The sequence below is a fragment of the Lycium ferocissimum genome, unplaced genomic scaffold (assembly GCF_029784015.1).
Source record: "Lycium ferocissimum isolate CSIRO_LF1 unplaced genomic scaffold, AGI_CSIRO_Lferr_CH_V1 ctg17162, whole genome shotgun sequence".
NCBI classification, from domain to species: Eukaryota; Viridiplantae; Streptophyta; class Magnoliopsida; order Solanales; family Solanaceae; genus Lycium; species Lycium ferocissimum.
This window is the reverse complement of record NW_026717043.1, coordinates 7,341-30,377: the sequence shown is the minus strand read 5'-3', so window position 1 is coordinate 30,377 and position 23,037 is coordinate 7,341. Positions and strand designations below refer to the sequence as shown.

At 40.2% G+C, this 23,037-nt stretch overlaps 2 protein-coding genes across 2 annotated transcripts; both read right to left on the bottom strand.

Moving 5' to 3' along the window:
* Nucleotides 1–4,145: 4,145 nt before the first annotated feature.
* LOC132042690 (delta(12)-acyl-lipid-desaturase-like) lies at nucleotides 4,146–5,507 on the bottom strand. Its single transcript, XM_059433217.1, has one exon. It carries the CDS (start codon nucleotides 5,505–5,507, stop codon nucleotides 4,374–4,376), a length of 1,134 nt encoding a protein of 377 aa, XP_059289200.1. The 3' UTR covers nucleotides 4,146–4,373.
* A 14,625-nt stretch (nucleotides 5,508–20,132) lies between these two features.
* LOC132042689 (uncharacterized) lies at nucleotides 20,133–22,834 on the bottom strand. The gene is made up of 3 exons (XM_059433215.1): nucleotides 22,681–22,834; nucleotides 21,400–22,382; nucleotides 20,133–21,318 (listed from the first exon to the last, which is right to left on the bottom strand). Exons 1-3 carry the CDS (start codon nucleotides 22,832–22,834, stop codon nucleotides 20,506–20,508), a joined length of 1,950 nt encoding a protein of 649 aa, XP_059289198.1. The 3' UTR covers nucleotides 20,133–20,505.
* Nucleotides 22,835–23,037: the final 203 nt, after the last annotated feature.

Below are 23,037 nucleotides of genomic sequence, written 5' to 3'. Positions count from 1 at the left end.
AATAGGATCACATAATCTGGGTTGGATACACTTTATTTTTAATTAATGATCATGATAGGATGACACATTGAGCGAGGCAGATTCCTCGCATATCAACAAAGGTTAACATAAACAAATTAGTTGAAATAGGGAAGAATATGCTAAAAACACAGATTCAAAGATTGAATTGCATGTGTACTTGAACCATATGAAGTTGGTGGCTAGCTCAAGTGAAGAAGCATATTATGGGATTTGCATAGATGTCCGTTGGAAATATGGATAATCAGAAGCGGAATATCTGTTGAAAAAGCATTCGACGAGTCAATTTTCAACAACCTCCCTGAAATATTTCTATCGAAAATTCGCGTGTTTTTAATAGTTAATTTCAATTAAAAAGAAATTATTTTCATAATAAAAATTGTCTTATTTGTTCACACCAAATTGATTGTTACATAGGTAGATATTCATTTTATTGTGTAACAATGGATTTAGCAATATAGTAGTGACAGCTAAAACAAACATTACAGTACAATACAAGAAAACACACGCAATTCAAACTACTTACAACTACTTAAGTTCAAAGTTTAATCCATCCTGAGAGAATACTTCTTTGTATTCAACTTTCAAAGCTTGTTTTTGTACCAATAAACACTTTTATCTTTGTCTTTTTCCACAAAAGTGCACTCTTTTGTATCCCTCCACATTGCCTTTAAAATTGGGGACTTGGGGTGTCTGTCGAATTGGTTGTATTTTCCTAGCAATGGCTTGATAGCTTTGGTTGCCTCCATTGCATGGTAATGTGATATGTATGAAAATATATGATGCAAAACCTGAGTATAAGCCTGTCAATTGGGCCGGGTCGGCCCGGACAACCGCTCTAACCCGCCCATGCTTAGGCACCCCGATACTCGGAAGAGGGTGGTGGGGAGGGTTGGTGGAAAAAAATTAGGCTGAGGCTGGACATGCCATTTATCCCGGTGGCCGGTCCACCAATGTGCCCGGGTTACGCCACGGGGGGCAAATTTCTGTCCACTTCGATTTAATTTTAAAAAAAAAAAAATATTTAAGTGGTATATTTGTGTATATCTTGTATATGTTAATGGTATATTTGTGTATATCTTGAATATGTTGTTGGAATGAAGACTCCCAACGGCTATTTAAGTGCTAAAAATTATAAAAAGTTGAGAATGTGATACAAGACTACATAAATAATTTAAAATAAAACTTCAAACATAAATTGATAATGTTGAAAATTCAAAACATTCAAACTTGAACGGCTAACATATTGCAAATCAAAAGTTCAAAACGCTTAGCATCGATGGAGAAATTTAAAGAAGAGATAAACTTTAAAGTTCAATTTTGTGCCTTTTGTCCAAGTGCCTACGTAACGGACCGATACCCCCAAAGCCCGTCCTAGACTTATGGAGATATATTTGACCACAATGTTGACATTTAACATGTTACTCATCTACTAGCTCAAATGCAACCACAGGACTTGAAATTGATCTTGGATTTGGAGGAGGAGGTGGAGGATTATCATTATTCATTAAATTTAAAGGGATGAAACTTGAACTTCACAGTTGGGAGACAGAGAGAGAGAGAGAGAGACTTATTTAAAACGGAATAATTACCCCTAAATTTCGATGTGGCAAAGAGAGTGTGTTTTACTCTCTTTGAGAGAGTGAGAAACATAAAAAAGGGAAAACTTAATTTTTTTCTTAAAATCTGGCATTTTCTTAAAAATTTGAAAATAAATCTAGTCTTCCACATAATAGTTTTTAAAAAACGGGTTTTCCATGTTAAGAAAATAATTAATTTTTCAAAAATTTTATAAAAATTGATAACGCCCACATTTTGGCAAGAAAAACATTTTTCCGGATTTTATTTGAAAAATAAAAGTGTCTAAGAAAATGAAATCAAGATTTTTTAAGACATTTAAAAAAATAATCAAGTTTTCCATATTTTTAACAAATCCATTTTTCCATATTTAAAAAAAAAATCATTTTTCAGTTTTTTTTTTCTTTTTCAAAAACGGGTTTTAAAAAAAAAAAAACAAATTTTCAATTTTTTTTTTTAAAAAGGGTTTTAAAAATCCTTTTTTAAAAGAAAATTCAGTTTTTTAATCCATGTTTTTAGTTTTTTTTTTTTTTAAAAAAATGGGTTTAAAAAATCAAATTTTCAAATTAAAAAAAAAGACACGGTTTTAAAACTCATTTTTTTTAATGAAAATTCGTTTTTTATTTTTATTTTAAAAAAATTGACACGTAAGCTGAAAAATTAAAAAAAAAAAAAAACAAATAAATACGCATGTGGCACAGAGTGTATGTCACTCTCCCATGAAGTAGGCATCGGCGTTTAGGGGGGTAATTATTAATTTTTTTAAATAAGTTTAGGGGGGTAATAGGACCCCTGAAAAGGTAAGGTGTGTAAACTTTTTTTGCTTAAATTCGGGTATAGTTCGGGGGGGGTATTTATCCCAAATTTAAACTTATTAAATTTGAACTTGGAAGTTGGAAGAGAGAGAGAGAGAGAGAGAGAGATATTTAGATGAGTAGGAAGTTTAGGGAAAAGGAGAGTAGGGGTTTTGTGAGATAATATGGAGAAGAATGAATGGTATTTATAGATTGAAAATTGGGCCAAAGTATAATTTAAGGAATTTGATGGTTAAAATAATGTTGACAACAACTAGATTTTAAAGTATCAAACTTAATAATTTTAGTATTAGATTTTTTTTTAAAATAATTAAAATTCACTTATTCCGACCCACTTAGCCCACTTATGTGTTTAAAGTAGGCGAAAATTAAATTATCATAAGTTTCCCTCCTCCAAAGTTTCTCTCTCCCATGGCCCAACCCTCCCGACCCCATGTGACCGCATTTATTCGTTCTCACAAGCTTTACTTGAGTATTTGTAACATTTTGGAAGACCTTATTTAGCACACCATAGTCTCTATCAACCGTAGCTAGAGCTTCTCTTAGATACTCCCACTCGGATGACTCATAATGTGGCAATGAAGAGTGAGTGTGGTGCAAAAGTGTGATTAACACTATAAAGCCGTTTACTATAAGGAGGGGCACCCTATCGATGCATACGAGCCAAGCCAGCCCTTGTGTCAAAGTAACACGATACAACACATAAGTCGCTGCTATCACACCTGCATCTGAAATATAGATTTGTCGCCTCTCACGTTCAGTATATATTGGGCTATAAGGATCATAATGACATGCAAAACTTTCACAAGGTTTAAATGGGAAATTTAAGTTATGTTATTTCTGAATTAGAAAAAGGTCATTCATTTTGGTAAACTTAAAAAGAAACACAGCATCACACAATCTGAGGTGGATACACTTTATTTTTTAATTGATGATCATGATAGGATAACACATTGAGCGCAAATTGCTCACATAGCAACAAAGGTTAACATAAACATATTTGTTGAAATGGGGAAGAGTTTGCTGAAAAAACCAGTTTCAAAGACTGATTGCATACAGGTCTACTTGAACCATATAAACTTGGTGGTTAGCTCAAGTGAAGAAGCATACTATGTTATTTGCATAGTGTTGGAAAATCGGGGGAGGAGAAGCACTCTCAATCACTTAAATTCTCTCTTGAAGACAAGTGAGGCAATGAGTCTTCTTTGTTCCACTCAAATTAGCTTACATAATCAATCATTCCCTTTGAAGAGAAATGGAGAATATATTGTTCCACCAACTTAACTTTCATTTAGGCTTACATTTTTTCTTCTCATATTTTATAACTATAGTACCTAGGTATTTATAAGAATTTTCTAGCATGCACCTAGACTAATACATGCACCTATTTTAATTCGAAAAATTCTTTTTATCTTCGTAACTCATGAACAATTTTCAACTTTCCTAGTTCATGAATAAAACAAAACAATACATGTATCATACTTAATTTTCTATCCATGAACTAAGACAATTCATGTATCAAAAAAATTACTTTTTCTTTTCTCAACACAAGGTTCATTTTTCAACACATAGATGTCCTAGAACTATGTGATTTCAGACAGAATGTCTGTCGGAAAAGCTACCGACGACCCAATTTCCACCAACCTCCAAAAAAAAATCCATTGGAAATTTGCGTGTTTTTAATAGTTCATTTCAATTAAAAAGGAATTATTTTCATAGTAAAAAGTCTCATTAATAGGTACGTAGATATTTATTTTGTTGTGTAACAATGGATTCAACAATACACATAGTAGTGACAACTAAAACAAACATTAACGGTACAATGGATTCAACAATACACATAGTAGTGACAACTAAAACAAACATTAACGGTACAATACAAGAAAAAACACAATCCAAAATAGTTGCAACTATGTAGGCCATTTAACCGATTCCGAATGAATACTTCTGGTTATTCAACTTTCAAAGCTTGTTTTTGTACCAATAAACACCTTTATCTTTATCTTTCTCCACATAGATGCACTCCTTTGTATCCCTCCACATTGCCTTCAAAATTGGGGTGTCGTCGAATTGGTAGTATTCTCCTAGCAACGGCTTAATAGCGTTGGTTGCCTCCATTGCATGGTAATGTGATATGTATGAAAATATATGATGCAAGACATGAGTATCTGTAACATTGTGGAAGACCTTATTTAGCACCCCATAGTCTCTATCTACTGTAGCTAGAGCTCCTCTTAGATAATCCCACTCGGATGAATCATAATGTGGCAACGAAGAGTGAGTGTGGTGCAAAAGAGTGATGAGCACTATAAAGCCGTTCACAATAAGGAGGGGCACCCCATAGATGCATATAAGCCAAGCTAGCCCTTGTGTCAATGTAACACGATACAACACATAAGTAGCTGCAATCACTCCTACATCTGAAATGCAGACTTGTAGCCTCTCACGATTAGTATATATCGGGCTATATGGATCATAGTGACATGCATAACGGTCATATTTTTTGCCGGAGATATTGCATATCAAGTACAAAGGCCAAGCACAAGTGAGGGTGAAGGCAAGGACGAGTACTCGTCCTAGTGGATTATTCAAGTATTTGTAGTACCATCTTAGTTTTGATTTAAGCCTGGGTATGTAGACTTCGTCATTCTCAAGGGAACCAGTGTTGGCGTGGTGACGGCGATGACTATGTTTCCATGCGAAGTATGGTGTTAAAAGTGCAGAGTGGAGGATAAGACCAACAGTGTCATCTACCCATTGGTAATCACTGAAGCCATGGTGGCCGCATTCATGACCAATGACCCATATTCCAGTGCAAACACAACCTTGAGCGATCCAGTAAGCAGGCCATGCTAGGTAATAATACGGGGATGGAAGGGTGTGGAAGTAAGTGTTGGCAATGTAATAAAAGATGGAAACAAGTATGAGATCCTGAAAAAGATAGGAGAACGAACGAATGAGAGATCGCTGAAAGCAGTGAGGAGGAATGGCCTTCTTGATGTCACCAAGTGTAAAAGGGGGCTTTGAAGATGGCACTCTTTGGAGAGGAGTTTTCTTCTTTTCAGTTGGAGCAGTCATATTGCCACCGCCTCCCATTTTTGTACTTCAATCCTGAATCTGCACCAATTAATTAAGTTTGCCTCAAATTGATCTTAGTTTATCTGTTGTAGTTATAATATAGGCCAGTCATTGCATAAATATGAAAATGTCAACTGAAAAAAATTCAACCATAGATAATCAAGCATAATTTTTCTTTTGGGAAAGAAAAATGAGAAAGGTAATAGCTTTTGACATAATGTTAAGGCTTAATCCTAACCAATGGTACATTGGTATTAGAGCCCAGATTATAGGTTTGATATATTCCCCAGACTGCATGCTTCATATATTTGGGATTTAACCGTTAATCTATTTGAAATATCCTCCAATTCCCAAAAAAAAAAAAAAAAAAAAAAAAAAAAAAAAAAAAAAGAAAAAACAAAACAAAACAAGAAGAAGAAGAAAGAGAAACCGTTAAACAATTGAAGCACCACGTGTAGTGTAGCATTTTAGTTTCCTGTTTATACTTGATTATTGCAGAGGGCTAATTTTCTATTTACCGAAATTAAATAAAGATAGATATTTCAGTGAAAAGAAATACCTCAAAATTCAAAAGAGACCTTACCTGAAATTTAAGCAGGATGTTTTTCTCTCTTCTTCAAAGAAAAAGAGCCTTGTGAGTGTTTCTCACTTTGTGAAGATAGTTTGTGTATATATAATGCCCTATATGTAGGACCCCGTAGCCATCCTACTCTGACTCTTTTGGCCTCATTTTTTCCTCAATGGAAAGCTGGAGTTATTTTTTTGGAAAAGAAATTACAAATATGTCGTGACCATTGTAAATGGCTCATTTATCTTACTCATCGATAGTTTTGCTTGATGTTTATCTCATCGCCGTTACCAAAATTACTCATCCATGCCATTTTTCATTAATACCGGTTTTATAATATCAGATATGACACGTGGCCTCTAATTAGAGGCCTACGTCGTTTAATTAAACCAACCCAATTTTAAATTCCAAATTAATTAAAAATCGGACTCATACACCCTACCCACCCACAACCATAATTCAGTTGGAGGCCACGTGTCATATCTGGTTTTATAAAACCGACGTTAATGAAAAATGACATGGATGAGTCATTTTGGTAACGAGCGATGGCATAAATGAGCCAAACTATTGATGAGTGGCATAAATGAGCCATTTTCGATAGTTCCATGACATAAATGGGCCAAACTATTGACGAGTGGCATAAATGAGCCATTTCCAATAGTTCGATGACATATTTGAACTTTTTCTGTTAATACAATAAATAGAGATTTATTAGATCAAAACGAAAGAGGCACATGCTTAGAGGCTTCATGCACTATTTTTGTATTGTCCATATGTGATTTTGATTCTACTTGTTTCATTTACTAGATACCCTATGCACGGGGTGTAGTACTGATGAGATCCAATGGTGAACAACTGCTCAAAAGAAAAATCGCCTAAAAGTCCTAAGACTTTTAGTGCTAACGTTTTTTAAAAAAGAAATTAAAATAAAAACTCAACTTAGAAATTACAAGTACAATATCGAACAACTGATGTGATGAGTAAAAAGAGATTACAAAGCGGGTTGTTGAAATTAAAAACAAGAAGAGTGACTAGAGTAGAGACTATGATCAAAAGAGAGGCTTGAACGAATTAAGGTAAAGACTAATTTACTGATTTCTATCCATTTGAAGGTTTAAGGCTAATTATACCGCTAGACTGGCCAAACTAAATCCGCTTGAGTGTTGGATTAAAAAAGGAATTTTTACATGGTGTAGCTAACATGTAAGAGGTGTTTACCTATATTAACTATAATTTAAATTAATTATGTACAATAGCTACACTATGTAGTTAATTACCTATCATAGTTATACTATATATTTAAAGTAGAATACTCTATTTTTATTCTTAGACTTAGAATCTGCTCAGGCGGAGGAATACCTTTGACAACTACGTCATTTCCTTCTTCTCCAGTGAGAATCCGCCACCAACTACGTCATCTCCTTCTTCTCTGGCGAGAAGAAGCCGTCATCTCCATATTCTTAACTGAAAATTTGTCGTCATCTCTTGCTTCTCCCTCTGCCAGCGGCTAATACGATTCCCTCTGATGAGAATCTTATGCTATCACCGTCGTTCGTCAGATACTGGCAACAATCTGGTTCCTTCTCTGTTGTCGCGACGCTGCGCTTCTGGTTCCTTCTCCGCCGGAAAACTTGATTTCAAGCGCCGTCGTCATCTCCCTCCACCGCCGTCATCATATCTGGCCGGAATCCATGGCCAACTGACCGGATTTTCTCAGATCTGAGTGTATTTTCTCAGACATAGTGTATTTCTCAAATCTGAGAGTATTTTATTTCTTGTATTTCTCAGATCTAGCCGAAAATCATGGCCAACCGACCGAATTTTCTCATATTTGAGTGTATTTTATTTCTTGTATTTTTCAGATCTGGACGGATTTGAGTGTATTCGACATTTTTTAATGTAAATACAGTCTATTTTTTTGTATTTTCGCCTGCAATTTTTGATTTTTTGTTGCTTGAATACAATCGAATTAAATACAGTGGAAAAGTAGCTACAAATGAATACAAGTGAATTGAATACATCCGAATATCCATGTATTTTTCTAATTTTTGTTATTTCAATACATTCGAATTGAATACAGCGAATTAAATACAATGTAAAAGTAATTACGAATGAATACAACGGAATACATCAGAATATATAGGTACAAGCCATGATTAGCTAAACTATAGCTATGGCTTGTTAGAAGCTTCCAAACTATAGCTGTTTATGTAAGTTACTCAATGAAAAATTCCAGCCCATTTTGAGCATGAGGATATTAATCAGGAAAAAGGACATGGTGTGACTGTCAACATTTAAATGACCCAACTTTTCTCTAAATGACTCGAAATATACTTTCAGCTCAAAATAAAGACCAAGTTAGCCTCCGAGATCTAACCGGGATCTCCTTCTCAACTAAGCTCCATGCAGAGATCAAACCGAATCTCCTTCTCGACTTAGCTCCACGCCAAGATCTGACCGGATGTGCGTTTTTCAAAAAATGTCCATTAAAGCTGGCCGAGATCTGCGTTTTCCGAACGAGATCTGATAGATCTCCTCCTCGACTAAGCTCCACGCTAAGATCTAATTAGATATGCGTTTTTTGGTAAACATCCATTAAAATTGGTGAGCTTTACTTCTCCGACGAGCCCCTGTTATGCATTTTTTATATATATATTGTCACACCCCGACTTTACTAGGGTGTGATGGGCACCCGACCCTATATTCGGAGCCGAGCGAACCCTCGGACTCTTAGTACACACATGTTCTCTTGGATTCATAGGACAAAGTAAAGTAAAATACATAGTAAATTTTTTTTTTCAAAATCTTTTCGTCGTTTCTCAAATAGACGCAGTTTGTAAATAAGAGGGCTCCATAAAATAAAAACACATCAACCGGTGGAACTCGTTTTTAGGGCCGACACTCTAGACCCACGACTGCGTCGCAAAGTCTCTAACCGTAATCATAGACCATAGCACATGTATGCGACTCAACAACTCTCCGGGTGAGTGGAGCTTGCCAACATTGTTTGGAACATCTTCTATACCGACTTCTACTCGTGCGGGGTACCTGCGCGGCATGAAACGCAGCGCCCACAAGAAGGGGCGTCAGTACGAACAATGTACTGAGTATGTAAGGCATGAATAATAACATAGTAAGAAATGTATACATGGACAATAACCGCATAGAAACATAGAACATGTCATGTCAAGTACTTTGTACATAGGAATCATATCTTGCATAGAGAACATAGAACATATCATAGGATAGCGAGTAACCCTTTGTGCATATGAGTGCCCCCCGGGGCGGATGCCATGCATGCTTACTTGGTCATATCGGGTCATAGTACCGCACGAGGCGGCTCGCCCACATAGCGCCGAATACTCCAGCCTGCCGCCATAAATCCCGCGTCCGGGCATCCCGCGTCCGGGATGATAAGCCACCGACCCGGTGGCAATGAAACATAGTTTCCTTCCCAATTCCCAAGTATGCATAGTTCCCATCCCCCCAACCCATGTTCATATTTAGCATGCGGGGGGGCCCAAGGAAAATCATGTACTTGTCGGAGTGACGTAAGGTCGGAAACCTCCGATCGCATTATGGAATAATCATGGTCGCTTTGTCTCACCTTGAAAGAACGATAATCATAAGGCGAGACTATCAACATAGAACATGTCATAGCATATCGGGTCATTGATATAGCATACCTGACACCATCATTGTCATCATAGAATCATAGTTGTCATAGAATCATAGTCATCATAGAATCGTGGCCATCATAGGATCATAGTCATCGTAGAATCATAGGCATCATAGAATCATTGTCATCATAGAGTCATAGTCATCATAGAACCATAGCCATCATAGAATCATAGTCCCCATAGGATCATAGTCCCCATAGAATCATAGACATCATAGGATCATAGACATCATAGAATTATAGTCGTTGTTTAAGTCATAAAAACTGGCAATATTGTAAAACTTAGTTTTTAAAGAAAAATGTATATTTTGGAAAACACTTGTAAACTTTTAGTAAAGAAAATCATACCTTGGGGTCGAGGGTTTAGTTAAAAACAACTTTTAATTTGATAATAGGAATGATAACCAAAAACTTTTATTAGCTATAGCATGGAAATAAGCTTAATGAGCTAATAGGACGGGGTTCGAAATAGTGGGCCCGCCTCGGTCGAATGAGGCGGCGTGGACAATTTACGTATAATACGTTTCATAATGTTACTTATGGAAGTCTTAGGGTGATCGGGTCTTATTCTTGCAAGTCCTAGGGTGTTTCGATCTTTCTTTCACTATTCAAGCACTTTTGGTTCAATGCCACTGAATGAATAGTAACTATTTTTCAATCTCGGATTTCTAGAGTTAGGGAAGTCCCCGAGACACGTATTCAAGCCTATAACATCTAAGACATGCTAAAGAAAGAAAGTGAGGCCTTACATACCTTTTTCCGCTTCTTACGCTCCTCCAAACTCAAGCTCCAAATCCGCCAAAATCTACAAATGGTCGCATTTACCAAACCTTAGTTAGGGGCATTTATAAGTTGATTCTTTAAAGCAACACTTTGTCTGCCGAAATTTCGGCAGCATTTCCCCTGAATACATCGTCCCGAGAATATGGCTCGGCCCAATTCAACAACAACAACCCGAGAATGGAACTCGGCCACAATATCAACAATAAAACTACAATAGCATCTCCAAACATATTCAATTTAATTCAATAACATTTCATTCGCCTTCAAATGAACTACGTACATTCAATCTCACATTATTGATCGTTCGTTCAAATATTATTCCGAAGCCATTCAAATACGATTTAGAAGCATTCCAAGCAATCCATACATCATTCAAAGTAACCCATCCATTACCCCATGGAACCCGAAACCATCAATTTCTATAGAGACAACAATAATACATTTCTTTCCTCAAAATTCATCGACGATACTAATAATCCACTCCTTAACAACATTGTTTCCATAAATTCAAGAAAACATATTCAAATCATATTACGTTCCAAATCAGCCCATAACCATCACAACTTCCATTTGAATCATCAAACTTTCATTTTCACTACATAGAACCCATCACAACAACAACTAAAATACTAACTATCATTACTTCATTTTTTTCTACACCATGGCAGCCCACTCACGGCCACACACCATACATACATATTTCATGAATTTCATATAATTCTACATACCACAATCATCAAACTTCCGTTTCCAATATAAATTCCATAACAACAACAACAAGAATTCTACATAAAAATTAATTAACCTTGCCTACACACCACACCTACTATTTCTATAATTTTCATTCAACTCAACTTGCTCCAACACACGTAAACCTTCCATAATACATAGAAGAAGAAAAATTCTCACCTTTTCTTCAATTTCTTCACTTGGCTAGAACCTTGAACTTGCCATAAGGGATGGTTTTCTTGCTCCAACAATTGCACCACATTAAAGAGCATCCTTGACTTGGTAGAAATACTTGAAGAACATAATTTTTGAACCAAAGGATTGAAGGCTTGAATTTTTTTTTTTTTTTCTTTTTCATGCCTTGGCCGAATGGCCTTGGCACTTGTTCTTCATCTTTTTTTTCTTGCTTTTCTCTTGAATGAACATACATATATATATATATATATCCTCGAAGCATGTGAGGGCACATGCCCTCTCTCAATTTCTCTAGATTATTCTCTCTTTTTCTTGAATTTTTTTCCAAACTAAAAGATGACTTATTTGTCATCTTTTCTATTCCTTTTTTTTTGTCACATGATCCATATGCCTTTCTTGGGGCTTTCATGAAACTCATGTGAAATTCCCGTTTTACCCCTCGACTTTTCTCAATATTACCATTTTGTCCCTAACCTTCCGCATTATTTCCACGGCCCATTTGCGAATTTCTCTTTTTGCCCTTAGCCTCTCACAATATTTCCATACTAATAATAGTCATAAATAATATTCACGACAACTCGTACATTAAAATAATTTTTGAAGATGGTCTCGCCCTTAACTTTCCACGACGACCTTGGAATTTCCAAACGTGCAATATACGGGCTATAACATATATTTTTGTATGTGTTTCATTGGATCTGTTTGTTTTATGTCATTGGAATGATGTTTGTTTGAAAAACAACAAAACTTTGCTTCCAGATCTGACTGGATCTCTGTTTTCCGACAAACATCCATTTTTTAGCAAACAAATGGACTGGGTTACGTTCCTCAAAAACTATCTCAAAACATGTATAATATGTGTAAAATAATTGTATAATATGTGTATAATAATTATACATTTATTATACATAATTTATACAGAAAAATGTGTATAAATTGTTTGAAAAGTGTGTAATACATGTATATAGTGTATAATATACATTTGGCTACAGTATGTTTCTTGATTATATGTGGCCATTCAATAGTCAATATTTTCACCGGATGACTACTTATGTCCTTGCCTCTATTAAGTAGGCTCTTGGTCATAGGATTTGGACCTTAAATTTGAAGTTTTGATTTGAAATGAGCATTTGTTTACGAAATATGAATAAAACTTCAACTTCAATTTCAAATCATAATTTGAAATCTCAAATTCTCCAAAAATTAGGATTTCAAATTCCAAATTGTGACTTCAACTATTTTTAATGTAAAACTTGATCCATAAGTTTATATTTTGCAAACAAAGAGCCATCATCTTAAAGTTTGCATAAAATGGCTCATGCTCAATGTGAAGAGATTGTTCGTACCATGTGAGGAGGTTATATTAAAGAATAGTTAGTTACTACTAATGTTGTTTTATTGGATCATTACATCTTTGTAAAATTATGTGAATTTTTAAAGTTTGTAATAACATGTAATCATAAGAATTTATTTATAAAAGAAACATGAAGATATGAGATTTATTATGCGGCGTCTAAGGAACTTCCGATACCTTATTGATGAACTATGATTTGTTCATTTGGTAAGATTGTAAAAGAGATGGGGAGTTTTGAAAGTTTTCACAAATTGTGGGGTTTTCATGTTTATGAGGAAAAAATGTAATTTATGAAATCCAAATTACATGTGCAAACAAAATTTCAACTTCAAATCAACCTGATTTCAAATCATGATTTAAAATAATGTCCAAACGAGCCTTAGATCTGACCTCGGTTAGTCCGTGATCTCAAGGTTGGATTCGGCCTTGAGGCCAAACTTAAAAGAAATTAACTAATTATGTTTAAATGAAAATTAAAGGATTAAAATGAAAGAACCAAAAACTAAAAAGGTTTCACTTTCACAAATGCTCTCTAGAAAAGATATTGGCGTTTCTAACTAACTACCAAGTCATGCGTTAATGACATTGCATACGGGTAAAACCGAGGACACAGGCACGCTCGATTTCCCGTCGTCCTGGTTATGCTCGGCCACAATACGACCGTCTCACCGGGAATGAGGCTTCGAGCCCGGGCCCGGATGAGGCAATAAAGGAAGGGCGATTAACTGCCATTGGTGAGAGACCAAAATATTCATCCTCACCCGGATATTTTGGCGTCGATCTCGGCAACACAGCTGTCACCAAATTTACTTGCTTTATTTAGAATTATACTAGGGTTGAAACTCCTCTACTATATAAAGAGGAGGTCATCATTCATGAAAGGGGTTGGCAATAGCAAGGAGCGAAATAGTTTACATCAGCAATCATAAAATCATATTAAATCAGTTCCCATCTGTTCTTAAGTTCATTTTTATTATACCTCGTGAGAGCTTGTAACAAAAGGGTATTGACCTCGGTTTCTATACCCGAGGCCATACATATTTAACATTTGGTTAGATCTGCTTCTTTGTTCGCTTTTTTGATATATCTCGCTATTTAATCTTGAATTGAATTTAGCCACATATCTTTGGCATCACGTACAAATTTAATTGTTCTACATTTTAAGGTTAAACAGTTTGGCGCCCACCGTGGGGCCTTAGATAGTAGTGGCGGTTCAATACAACATTCTGGTCACACTCGATATTTTACATTTGTTCTTTAGGGTTTGATTTCAGGTATACCGGAAATGTCGGATTCCCATTCTGTCAACTTCCAAGTGGAACCAAGCCATCATGAGCATGACGACGGGGATGTACCAAACAACAACGCGTCCCCCGTTAATCCTGTTCAAGTCGGATCATCGGTGGGCAACGTACCGGCCGGTGAGAACAACGGGGCCATGCTGCAACAGCTCCAAAACCAGTTAGACATGGCCATGGCTCAGTTGCAGGCCCAGCAAGAGATCATAGCGCAATTGCAAAATCGGGGTCAGGCACCCGACGTTGCCCCATCGGAACAGACCCAGGATACGGAGGAAAGACATGCCTCACGGGGTAACGAGGGACACCCCGGACAAAGTACCGAATTGATAAGAATGCTCGAAGAATTGACCAAACGGGTCGAATCCGGTGAAAAGAAGATAGAGGCGAATGATAAGAAGGTGGAGAACTACAACTCGAGGGTCGATCAAATCCCGGGGGCTCCGCCAGTGTTGAAGGGACCGGATTCGAAAAAGTTTGTTCAAATGCCGTTTTCGCCAAGTGCGGCACCGATGAAAATCCCCAAGAGATTTCGCATGCCCGATATCCCGAAGTACAATGGGACAACGGACCCAAATGAGCATGTGACTGCGTATACGTGTGCTATCAAGGGCAACGACCTCGCCGATGACGAAAGGGAATCAGTGCTACTTAAGAAATTCGGGGAAACTCTGTCGAAGGGAGCTATGATTTGGTATCATAACTTGCCCGAGCACTCGATTGATTCATTTGCCATGCTCGCTGATGCTTTTGTTAAGGCCCATGCCGGGGCTATCAAGGTCGAAACTCAAAAATCGGACTTATTCAACGTTAAGAAACGAGATGACGAGACCCTCCGCGAGTTTGTGGCTCGATTTCATGTGGAGCGCATGGACTTACCTCCGCCATCGACGATTGGGCCGTTCAGGCTTTCACCCAAGGGCTCAACTCGAGGAGCTCGATCACATCTATGGAACTAAAACAAAACTTGATAGAATACCCGGCAATCGCCTGGGCTGATGTGCACAACAGATATCAGTCGAAAATCAGGGTCGAAGACGATAAGATTCTGAGGGCCGCTTCAGTGTCATGGCATTCCGGTAAAGAAGGTGATCGCTCAAGGAGAGTGATAGATCGAGATTCCAGATCGTCATATGACAGATACCAGCCGTACCCGCTCGATCGAAGGGGGAATGGGCGTAACAGCGAATCGGGCAAGAATGATAGGAGAAACGATCGAAGGAATGATCGAGGCCAAAATAACCGTGGTTTGGTAAACAGAAATGTTGTCGATAGAGCTCCGGGAAACAGAGAAACTCCAAGGTTATCCGAGTACAACTTTTGCGTCGATGTAGCAACCTTAGCGGCAGCCGTTATCCGAAACAAAGAAACAAGGCATCCGAGGCCAATCCAATCTGACCCGGAGAAGCGGGACAAAAGTCTTATTTGTAAGTATCATCATACTCACGGCCATCGAACCGAGGATTGTCGACAGCTGAGAGAGGAGGTCGCCCGTCTGTTCAATTTGGGGCATCTTCGAGAATTCCTAAGTGAACGAGCAAAAACCCATTTTAAAAACCTGGATTCCAACAAGCAGGATAGGCCGGAAGAGCCTCAGCAGGTGATACACATGATCATGGGAGGAACTGACGTTCCCATTGGACCGGTTATGAAGCGCACGAAAAATTTCCATAACGAGGGAAAAGCGTATCCGAAACGATGACCCCGATGGCCCCATCATGTTTGATGACGAGGACATGGAAGGCATCGCCTAGCCGCATAATGACGCACTGGTAATATCTGTCATTGTTAATAAGTTTAGAATTAAACGTGTGTTGATTGATCCAGGTAGCTCGGCTAATATCATCCAATGGAGAGTCATTGAATAGCTGGGACTACTAGATCAGATCGTGCCAGCTATACGGGTCCTCAATGGATTCAACATGGCATGCGAAACGACTAAGGGTGAGATCACTATACCGATCAGTATGGCAGGAACTACGCAGCAGATGAAATTTTATGTGACAGAAGGAGATATGGGATACAATGCATTGTTGGGCATACCGTGGATTCACCTTGTAAGAATGGTTCCCTCGACTATGCATCAGGTATTGAAATTCCCGACTCCAGAAGGTATCAAAACCGTCCGTGGTGAACAGCAGGACGCAAAAGAAATGTTCGCGGTTGAAGAATCTATTAAGACTATAAAGGCGCCAGATCAAAGTGAAGGGAAGAATGCCAAATAGCAATCACAGATCCCGATCCCGGAATCTTCGAAAGATCGAAACGGAGACACGCTAGACGAAGAGTTAAAATTCGAAATACCGAGAACCTTTGTGGTGCCCAATGATTCTGACGCCACTAAGTCCACCGTTGAAGAACTCGAGCAAGTCACATTGTTCGTCCATCTACCAGAAAAGAAGGTATACCTGGGCACGGGGTTAACCCCCGAGCTCAGGAAAGAATTTATTGAGTTTCTTAAAATTAACTCAGACTGCTTTGCTTGGTCCCATTTAGACATGACAGGTATTCCACCGGACGTGACGACACACAAGTTGAGCTTGGATCCAAGTTTTCCCCCGGTCAAACAAAAGCGAAGGCCACAACCTGAGGTAAAGCATGCATTCGTCAAGGACGAGGTAACCAAGCTCCTTAATATAGGGTCCATTCGAGAGGTAAAATACCCAGATTGGTTAGCTAACGTTGTAGTAGTGCCTAAAAAGGGGAATAAGTTTAGAATGTGCGTAGATTATAAAGATTTAAACAAAGCCTGCCCGAAGGATTCCTTTCCTTTGCCCAGCATCGATCGCATGATCGACGCTACCGCGGGTCACGACACGCTGAGTTTCCTCGATGCATATTCCGGGTACAACCAAATACAAATGGACCCGGAGGATCGAGAAAAAATCTCTTTTATAACTAGGTTCGGCACATATTGTTATAATGTAATGCCTTTCGGCTTAAAAAATGCCGGTGCCACCTATCAGCGTTTAGTCAACCGAATGTTTGAACACCAAATAGGGAGATCCATGGAAGTTTATATAGATGACATGGTCGTTAAGTCCCTGCGGGTGGAGGACCATTTGAAATTTTTGCAAGAAACTTTCAGCATATTAAGAAAATACAACATGAAGCTGAACCCGGAAAAATATGCCTTCGGAGTCGGATCGGGCAAGTTTCTCGGATTCATGGTGTCAAATCGGGGAATCGAAATCAACCGGATAAGATAAAGGCAATCGAAGATATCATCGTGATAAACGGCATTAGAGGGGTACAAAGATTAACGGGACGGATAGCTGTCCTGAGCCGATTCATCTCCAGATCCTCGGATAAGAGTCACCGTTTCTTCTCGTTGCTCAAGAAAAAGACTGACTTTGCATGGACCCCCGAATGTCAGGCGGCCTTGGCAGAACTCAAAAGATACTTATCAAGTCCACCTCTACTCCACACACCAAAAGCGAACGAGCAGTTGTATCTATACCTGGCGGTGTCCGAGATTGCGGTGAGCGGTGTCCTGGTTCGAGAGGAGAATGGTATGCAATACCCGATTTACTATGTAAGTAGAACTCTCGGTGACGTCGAAACCAGGTACCCGCATTTGGAAAAACTCGCTTTGGCTTTATTAAGTGCATCTAGAAAATTGAAACCTTAATTTCAGTGTCATCCCATATGCGTCATAACGTCGTACCCCCTAAGGAACGTCATGCATAATCCCGAACTCTCAGGCCAACTAGCAAAGTGGGTTGTTGAGATTAGCGGGTATGATATTGAATACAAACCCTGAACTGCGATCATATCCCAAATATTAGCTGATTTCGTGGTTGATTTTGCACTGGCTATGATCCCCGAGGTCAACAAGGAAATGCTTCTTGCCTTGGGGACTAGCACGGGAGTCTGGACCCTTTACACGGATGGTGCGTCTAATTTGAAAGGTTCCAGGTTAGGGATCGTTCTCAAACCCCCCTCAGGTGACATAATAAGACAATCTATTAGGTCTGCTGGTTTAACTAACAACGAAGCCGAGTATGAGGCTATGATTGCAGGTTTAGAACTGGCTAAAAGCTTGGGAACCGAGATCGTAGAGGCCAAGTGCGATTCTCTCTTGGTGGTCAACCAAACAAACGAAACCTTCAAAATCAAAGATGACAGAATGCGGAGATACCAAGAGAAGGTGCAGGTTGTCCTTCGCCGGTTCAAAGGAGTGGACTTTGGAACACGTACCTCGGGATCAAAATAATGAAGCGGACGCCCTGGCAAATCTGGGATCTTCGGTCGAATCGGAAGGGTTCGCCTCCGGAGCTGTGGTACAGTTGACAAAATCAGTCATAGAGACCGGCCACGCCGAGATAAACTCGACTAACCTCACTTGGGATTGGAGGAACAAATACATAGACTATCTCCAAACAGGGAAGCTACCATCCGATGCCAAGGAATCAAGGGCCCTCCGAACCAAGGCAGCTAGATTTTGTTTGGTCGATGGCCAGTTGTACTGAAGATCATTCCACGGCCCTTTGGCAAGATACCTAGGACTAGGGGAAACCAACTATGTTCTGCGGGAAGTTCACGAGGGAACTTGTGGAAACCATTCAGGAGCCGATTCATTGGTCCGCAAGCTGATCAGAGCAGGATACTACTGGAACGAGATGGAGGGGGACGCCAAAACCTTCGTTCAAAAATGTAACGAATGCCAAAGTCACGCCTCGTCAATACATCAACCCGGGGAAGAGCTTCATCCGGTCCTCTCCCCATGGCTATTCATGAAATGGGGCATGGATATAGTGGGACCTTTGCCATGGGCCCCAGGTAAGACGCAATTTATTTTACTTACGACTGATTATTTCTCTAAATGGGTCGAAGCATAGGCACTCGAGAAAGTCAGGGAAAAAGAGGTCATTGATTTCATTTACGACCATATAATCTGTCGATTCGAGGTACCAACGGATATCGGTGATAAAAGAGGTCATTGATTTCATTTTTTGAAGAATACGAATCAAGAAAATCTTATCAACCCCGTACCATCCAAGCGTGAATGGTCGAGGCCGAGTCTACCAATAAAACCATATTGCGTGTTTAAAGAAGAACGGGAAGCACCGGAAGGAGGTTCAGGTTTTATGGGCCTACCGCACAACGGTAAGATCAAGAGACTCCATTTTCCCTTGTATACGGAGCCGAGGCCCGATACCCGTTGAGGTTGGTGATCCTTGAGATTCCGTTATGCCACCGAGAACTCGAACCATGAAGCAATGACCGTCAATTTGGACCTCGTGGACGAAGAAGGGGAAGGTTCATATTCGGATAGCCACAAAAACGAGAGATGCAAAGGTATTATAACCGGAGGACAAACCTCAGACATTTTCAAACTAGGGACTTGGTACTGAGGAAGGTCACACTTCATACAAAGAACCCTCACGAAGGGAAACTAGCCCTGAATTGGGAAGGTCCATACCGAGTCACTGGAATAACCGAAAAGGGTTCTTATCGCCCGGACACCGTGAAAAACAATCGGAATGTGGCACACCTAAAACGATATTATCTATGAATAACTTTCTTTTGCTTTCTCTCTCGATCTAACCATGCGGGCCTACAACGCATATACTCGAAAGTCATAGACTTAGATCGAAAGCACGTGGAGCACTCTTTTTCCCTTCGACCGTTTTGTCCCGAAGTGGGTTTTTGGCAAGGTTTTTAACGAGGCAAAACATCATGCTACGCATATAGAGCTTACGATCGAGACCGGAGACCAGGACCCACATCTCGACATTCCGAGCCCTCATACTTCGGACTCGAATACTAGGGGACTACTATACCATGAGTTAAGTGAAAACTATGTAAAAGCCAAGGCCTGAACGATAGGATCAGATGTAAGGACCAAACGATCGATTGAATCGTGTCCACTTAGTTTGTTCTTGCCGCGGCAACAATTGCGAATGCATCTCTGGCCGATTTTTTCAATAAAAAACTTACTTTGATCAAAAGGATCCGATGTTGCCAAATACCGAAAAACTATGGCATAACAAGCAAAGACTAAAGATACGGTCTAAACAAATGCTAATAAACAGTTAAAGACTACGGTCTAAAAAACAAATGCAAGCTCGAAAGCTGCGACCTAAAACGGTTAAAGACCACGGTCTAGAAACGCAAAATTGTCACGATCGGGTTTGTCTTGCAAATTATGAATAAAGCTACGACTAACGACAACACGGACTAAAACCCAATCGTGGGCCATTACCATTTGAATTTTATCCTGGCTGAAATAATACGGCAAATTATAATGAAGGCATAAACCGAGCAAACATTGAAACGTGGAGTACTTTGCAAATATCAAACACAAATTTTGATTCATTCATATATAAAGTAGATTTACAAAGGCTCGGACAATGGCCTCAAAACAAAGATGCAAAAACAAAAAGAAGGGGCACAAGGCCCCGAACCTAATCTTCATCCGACCCCTCGGCCTCTTCATCGGCTGACTCGAGATCGATATCCGAATCCTCAGGGTCGAACGCAGCCTTTGCTTCCGCTTCAAGCTTTTTGGCTTCCTCGATCAAATTTGATAAGTCCACACCAGTGGCTTGAACTTCTTCGAGGGTCTTCCTTCGGGACAAACACCGCTCGTACTCAGCTTTAAGATTACTGGCCTTTTCGGCAGCAGTCACATCGGCCTTGTACTGCTCTAACATGTCGTCATAACCCGAGATCTGATCAAGAGCCTTTCCATGCTCAGCTTGCAGATCGGTGATGACCCGGCTCAATCGATCCCTTTCCACCTCGGCCGCAGCAAGTGATGCGCTAAGGCCATTCATTTGTTCCACCGACGTCCGAAGCTGCTCCCGGAGAACATCACGTTCGGCCACAGCACCGATGGTCGTTTCGTGGAGGGCATCAAACTCAGGCCTGATCCCATCAAGCTCTGCCCGGAGTCGATCGATCTGGCTAACATAAGCCCGGGCCTGAGAAGCAAGGACATTAGCATCAGCTATTAAAGATTTATTGTAAGTTTCGAAGGCCTTTACCTTCTCTGCCAACTGGTCACGTTCCCGTTTGGCTTCGGCAGCTTCGTTTCGAGCCGCTGCTAAATCCGATTTAAGGATGGAAAGATCAGGGAGAGACGAGATATATTGCAACTTCTTTTCATATAGAGTCATGAGCTCGTCCACCTCCTGACTCTTACTTTTGAGCTCCTCCTTGAGTCGGCCCACTTCATGCCTAAGTCGATTGAAGCTTGCATGGTGAAGCACGGAGGCCTATAAGGGAAAAAGGAACGGTTATTAAAATGAGGCATGGAATTAAAAGCTGAGTAAAAAGAATATAAGGACGAGACTTACCCGATTCAATGCATGCTGAGCCTCGTTGAAAAGGCACGATTCGTCGACTTCGACTATTTTCTTACGGTCCTCTTGGGACACCAGAGGGTACATATAGCTGGACACCCCAACAGGACCCGATAACATGTTCATATCGGCTGACACCTTAAAAGTAATTAGCCTCTTCCGACTCGGGTCGACACTAGGGGCAGGAAACGATTTCTCCAACCTGGGACCAGAATTAACCCCGAAACGGTCAGCTACAGGGATGGGCAAATGCTCGAAACCCAACATACCCGGAGCGGGTATTTCATAACCCCCATGACCGGCCGCCCTTTGCTCGGTCACCTTGCCTTTGGCTTTTTCGTCATCGGCGGGAATATCCACCAATGGCGGCGGAGAATCCTGTATGCAAATTATCGTTTCAGATGAGGCCACAGCTTGTATCGGAAGGACGGAACCAATACCGTACAAAGGCGGAATAGTAGGTACCTTAGAGCCTGATACCGATGAAGTTGCCCTCGATCCAGCGGCTGCGGCTGGCAATTTTTCAGTACTTCGAGTAGAAGTGTGATTGGAGACCCCGACTTTCGACCCGACGATCCCTGCATCCGTCGACTTCGAGATACCACTCGACTCAGTCGGAATTCGACTTGAACTTTCCACCAACGGTGGAGTAATTGTAACAGAACCAGTTAAATCATGCTCGAGGAGCTCGTCAATAAGACGATGCCCACCCGACACCTGATCGTCGTCATCAAAATGGTCCAATAATTGACCAACGACCTCAGCATCCAAAGCACGGGCCGAGATATCTTCCGACGAGGTCTCTCGAGTGACGACCCTCGATCTTTTCTTAGCCTGGGAAGGAGCTCGAGATGATTCGGAGGATTTTCTTTTCCTCCTTACAACTAGGTCTCCCTGATCGAGAGTTTCGGTATCCTGCTCATCAGCTGAGGTCTCGGCAGTTTCCTGGCCCCGAATTCTGGTGGCCTTTGACAAACCTGTGAAGCAAAGAGAAGAACGGTCATTACCTAACTAACGTGGCATACTACACAGAGTAGAAAGGATGACGCTCTAAGGAGAAGACTTACCATGGGTCCCGGCCTCCCAACGGGACCGGGATAAACGCCTCCAGGTGCGTTCGGCATAAGTAAGTTGGGAACATATTTTCCCAATCCACTAGTCGAGGTTAGGAACCGCACCAAGGGTTCGGATAAGCGTTGTATACACACGAACAAATAAAAAGTTCAGTATCGGTGCAGGCACGCGGCCGAATCGCATCGATGTAAAATTACTTACGTTTTGGGTTCCATTTCTCGGGAAACGACAATTTGTCAGCAGGGATCAGATCCGCTGTCCTGATTCGGACAAACCTGCCCTGCCAGCCTTGGTCTCTATCTTCGTCCAAACCGGAGAAGGGTGCTTTTTCAGCTCGTTTTGAAAGTTTTATCATTCCCCCTCTGAAGACACGGGGGCTATATAGTCAAAGTAGGTGGTGCACCGTGAACGGAATGTTCACGTTTGTAGCAAAATAACGGAGGAGCACAACGATCCTCCAAAATGACGGGTGAATTTGGCCGAGGGTGATCTCGTACCGCTTGCAGAAATCGACCACCACAGAGTCGAGTGTGGTGAAGGTGAAAGGGTAGGTATAAA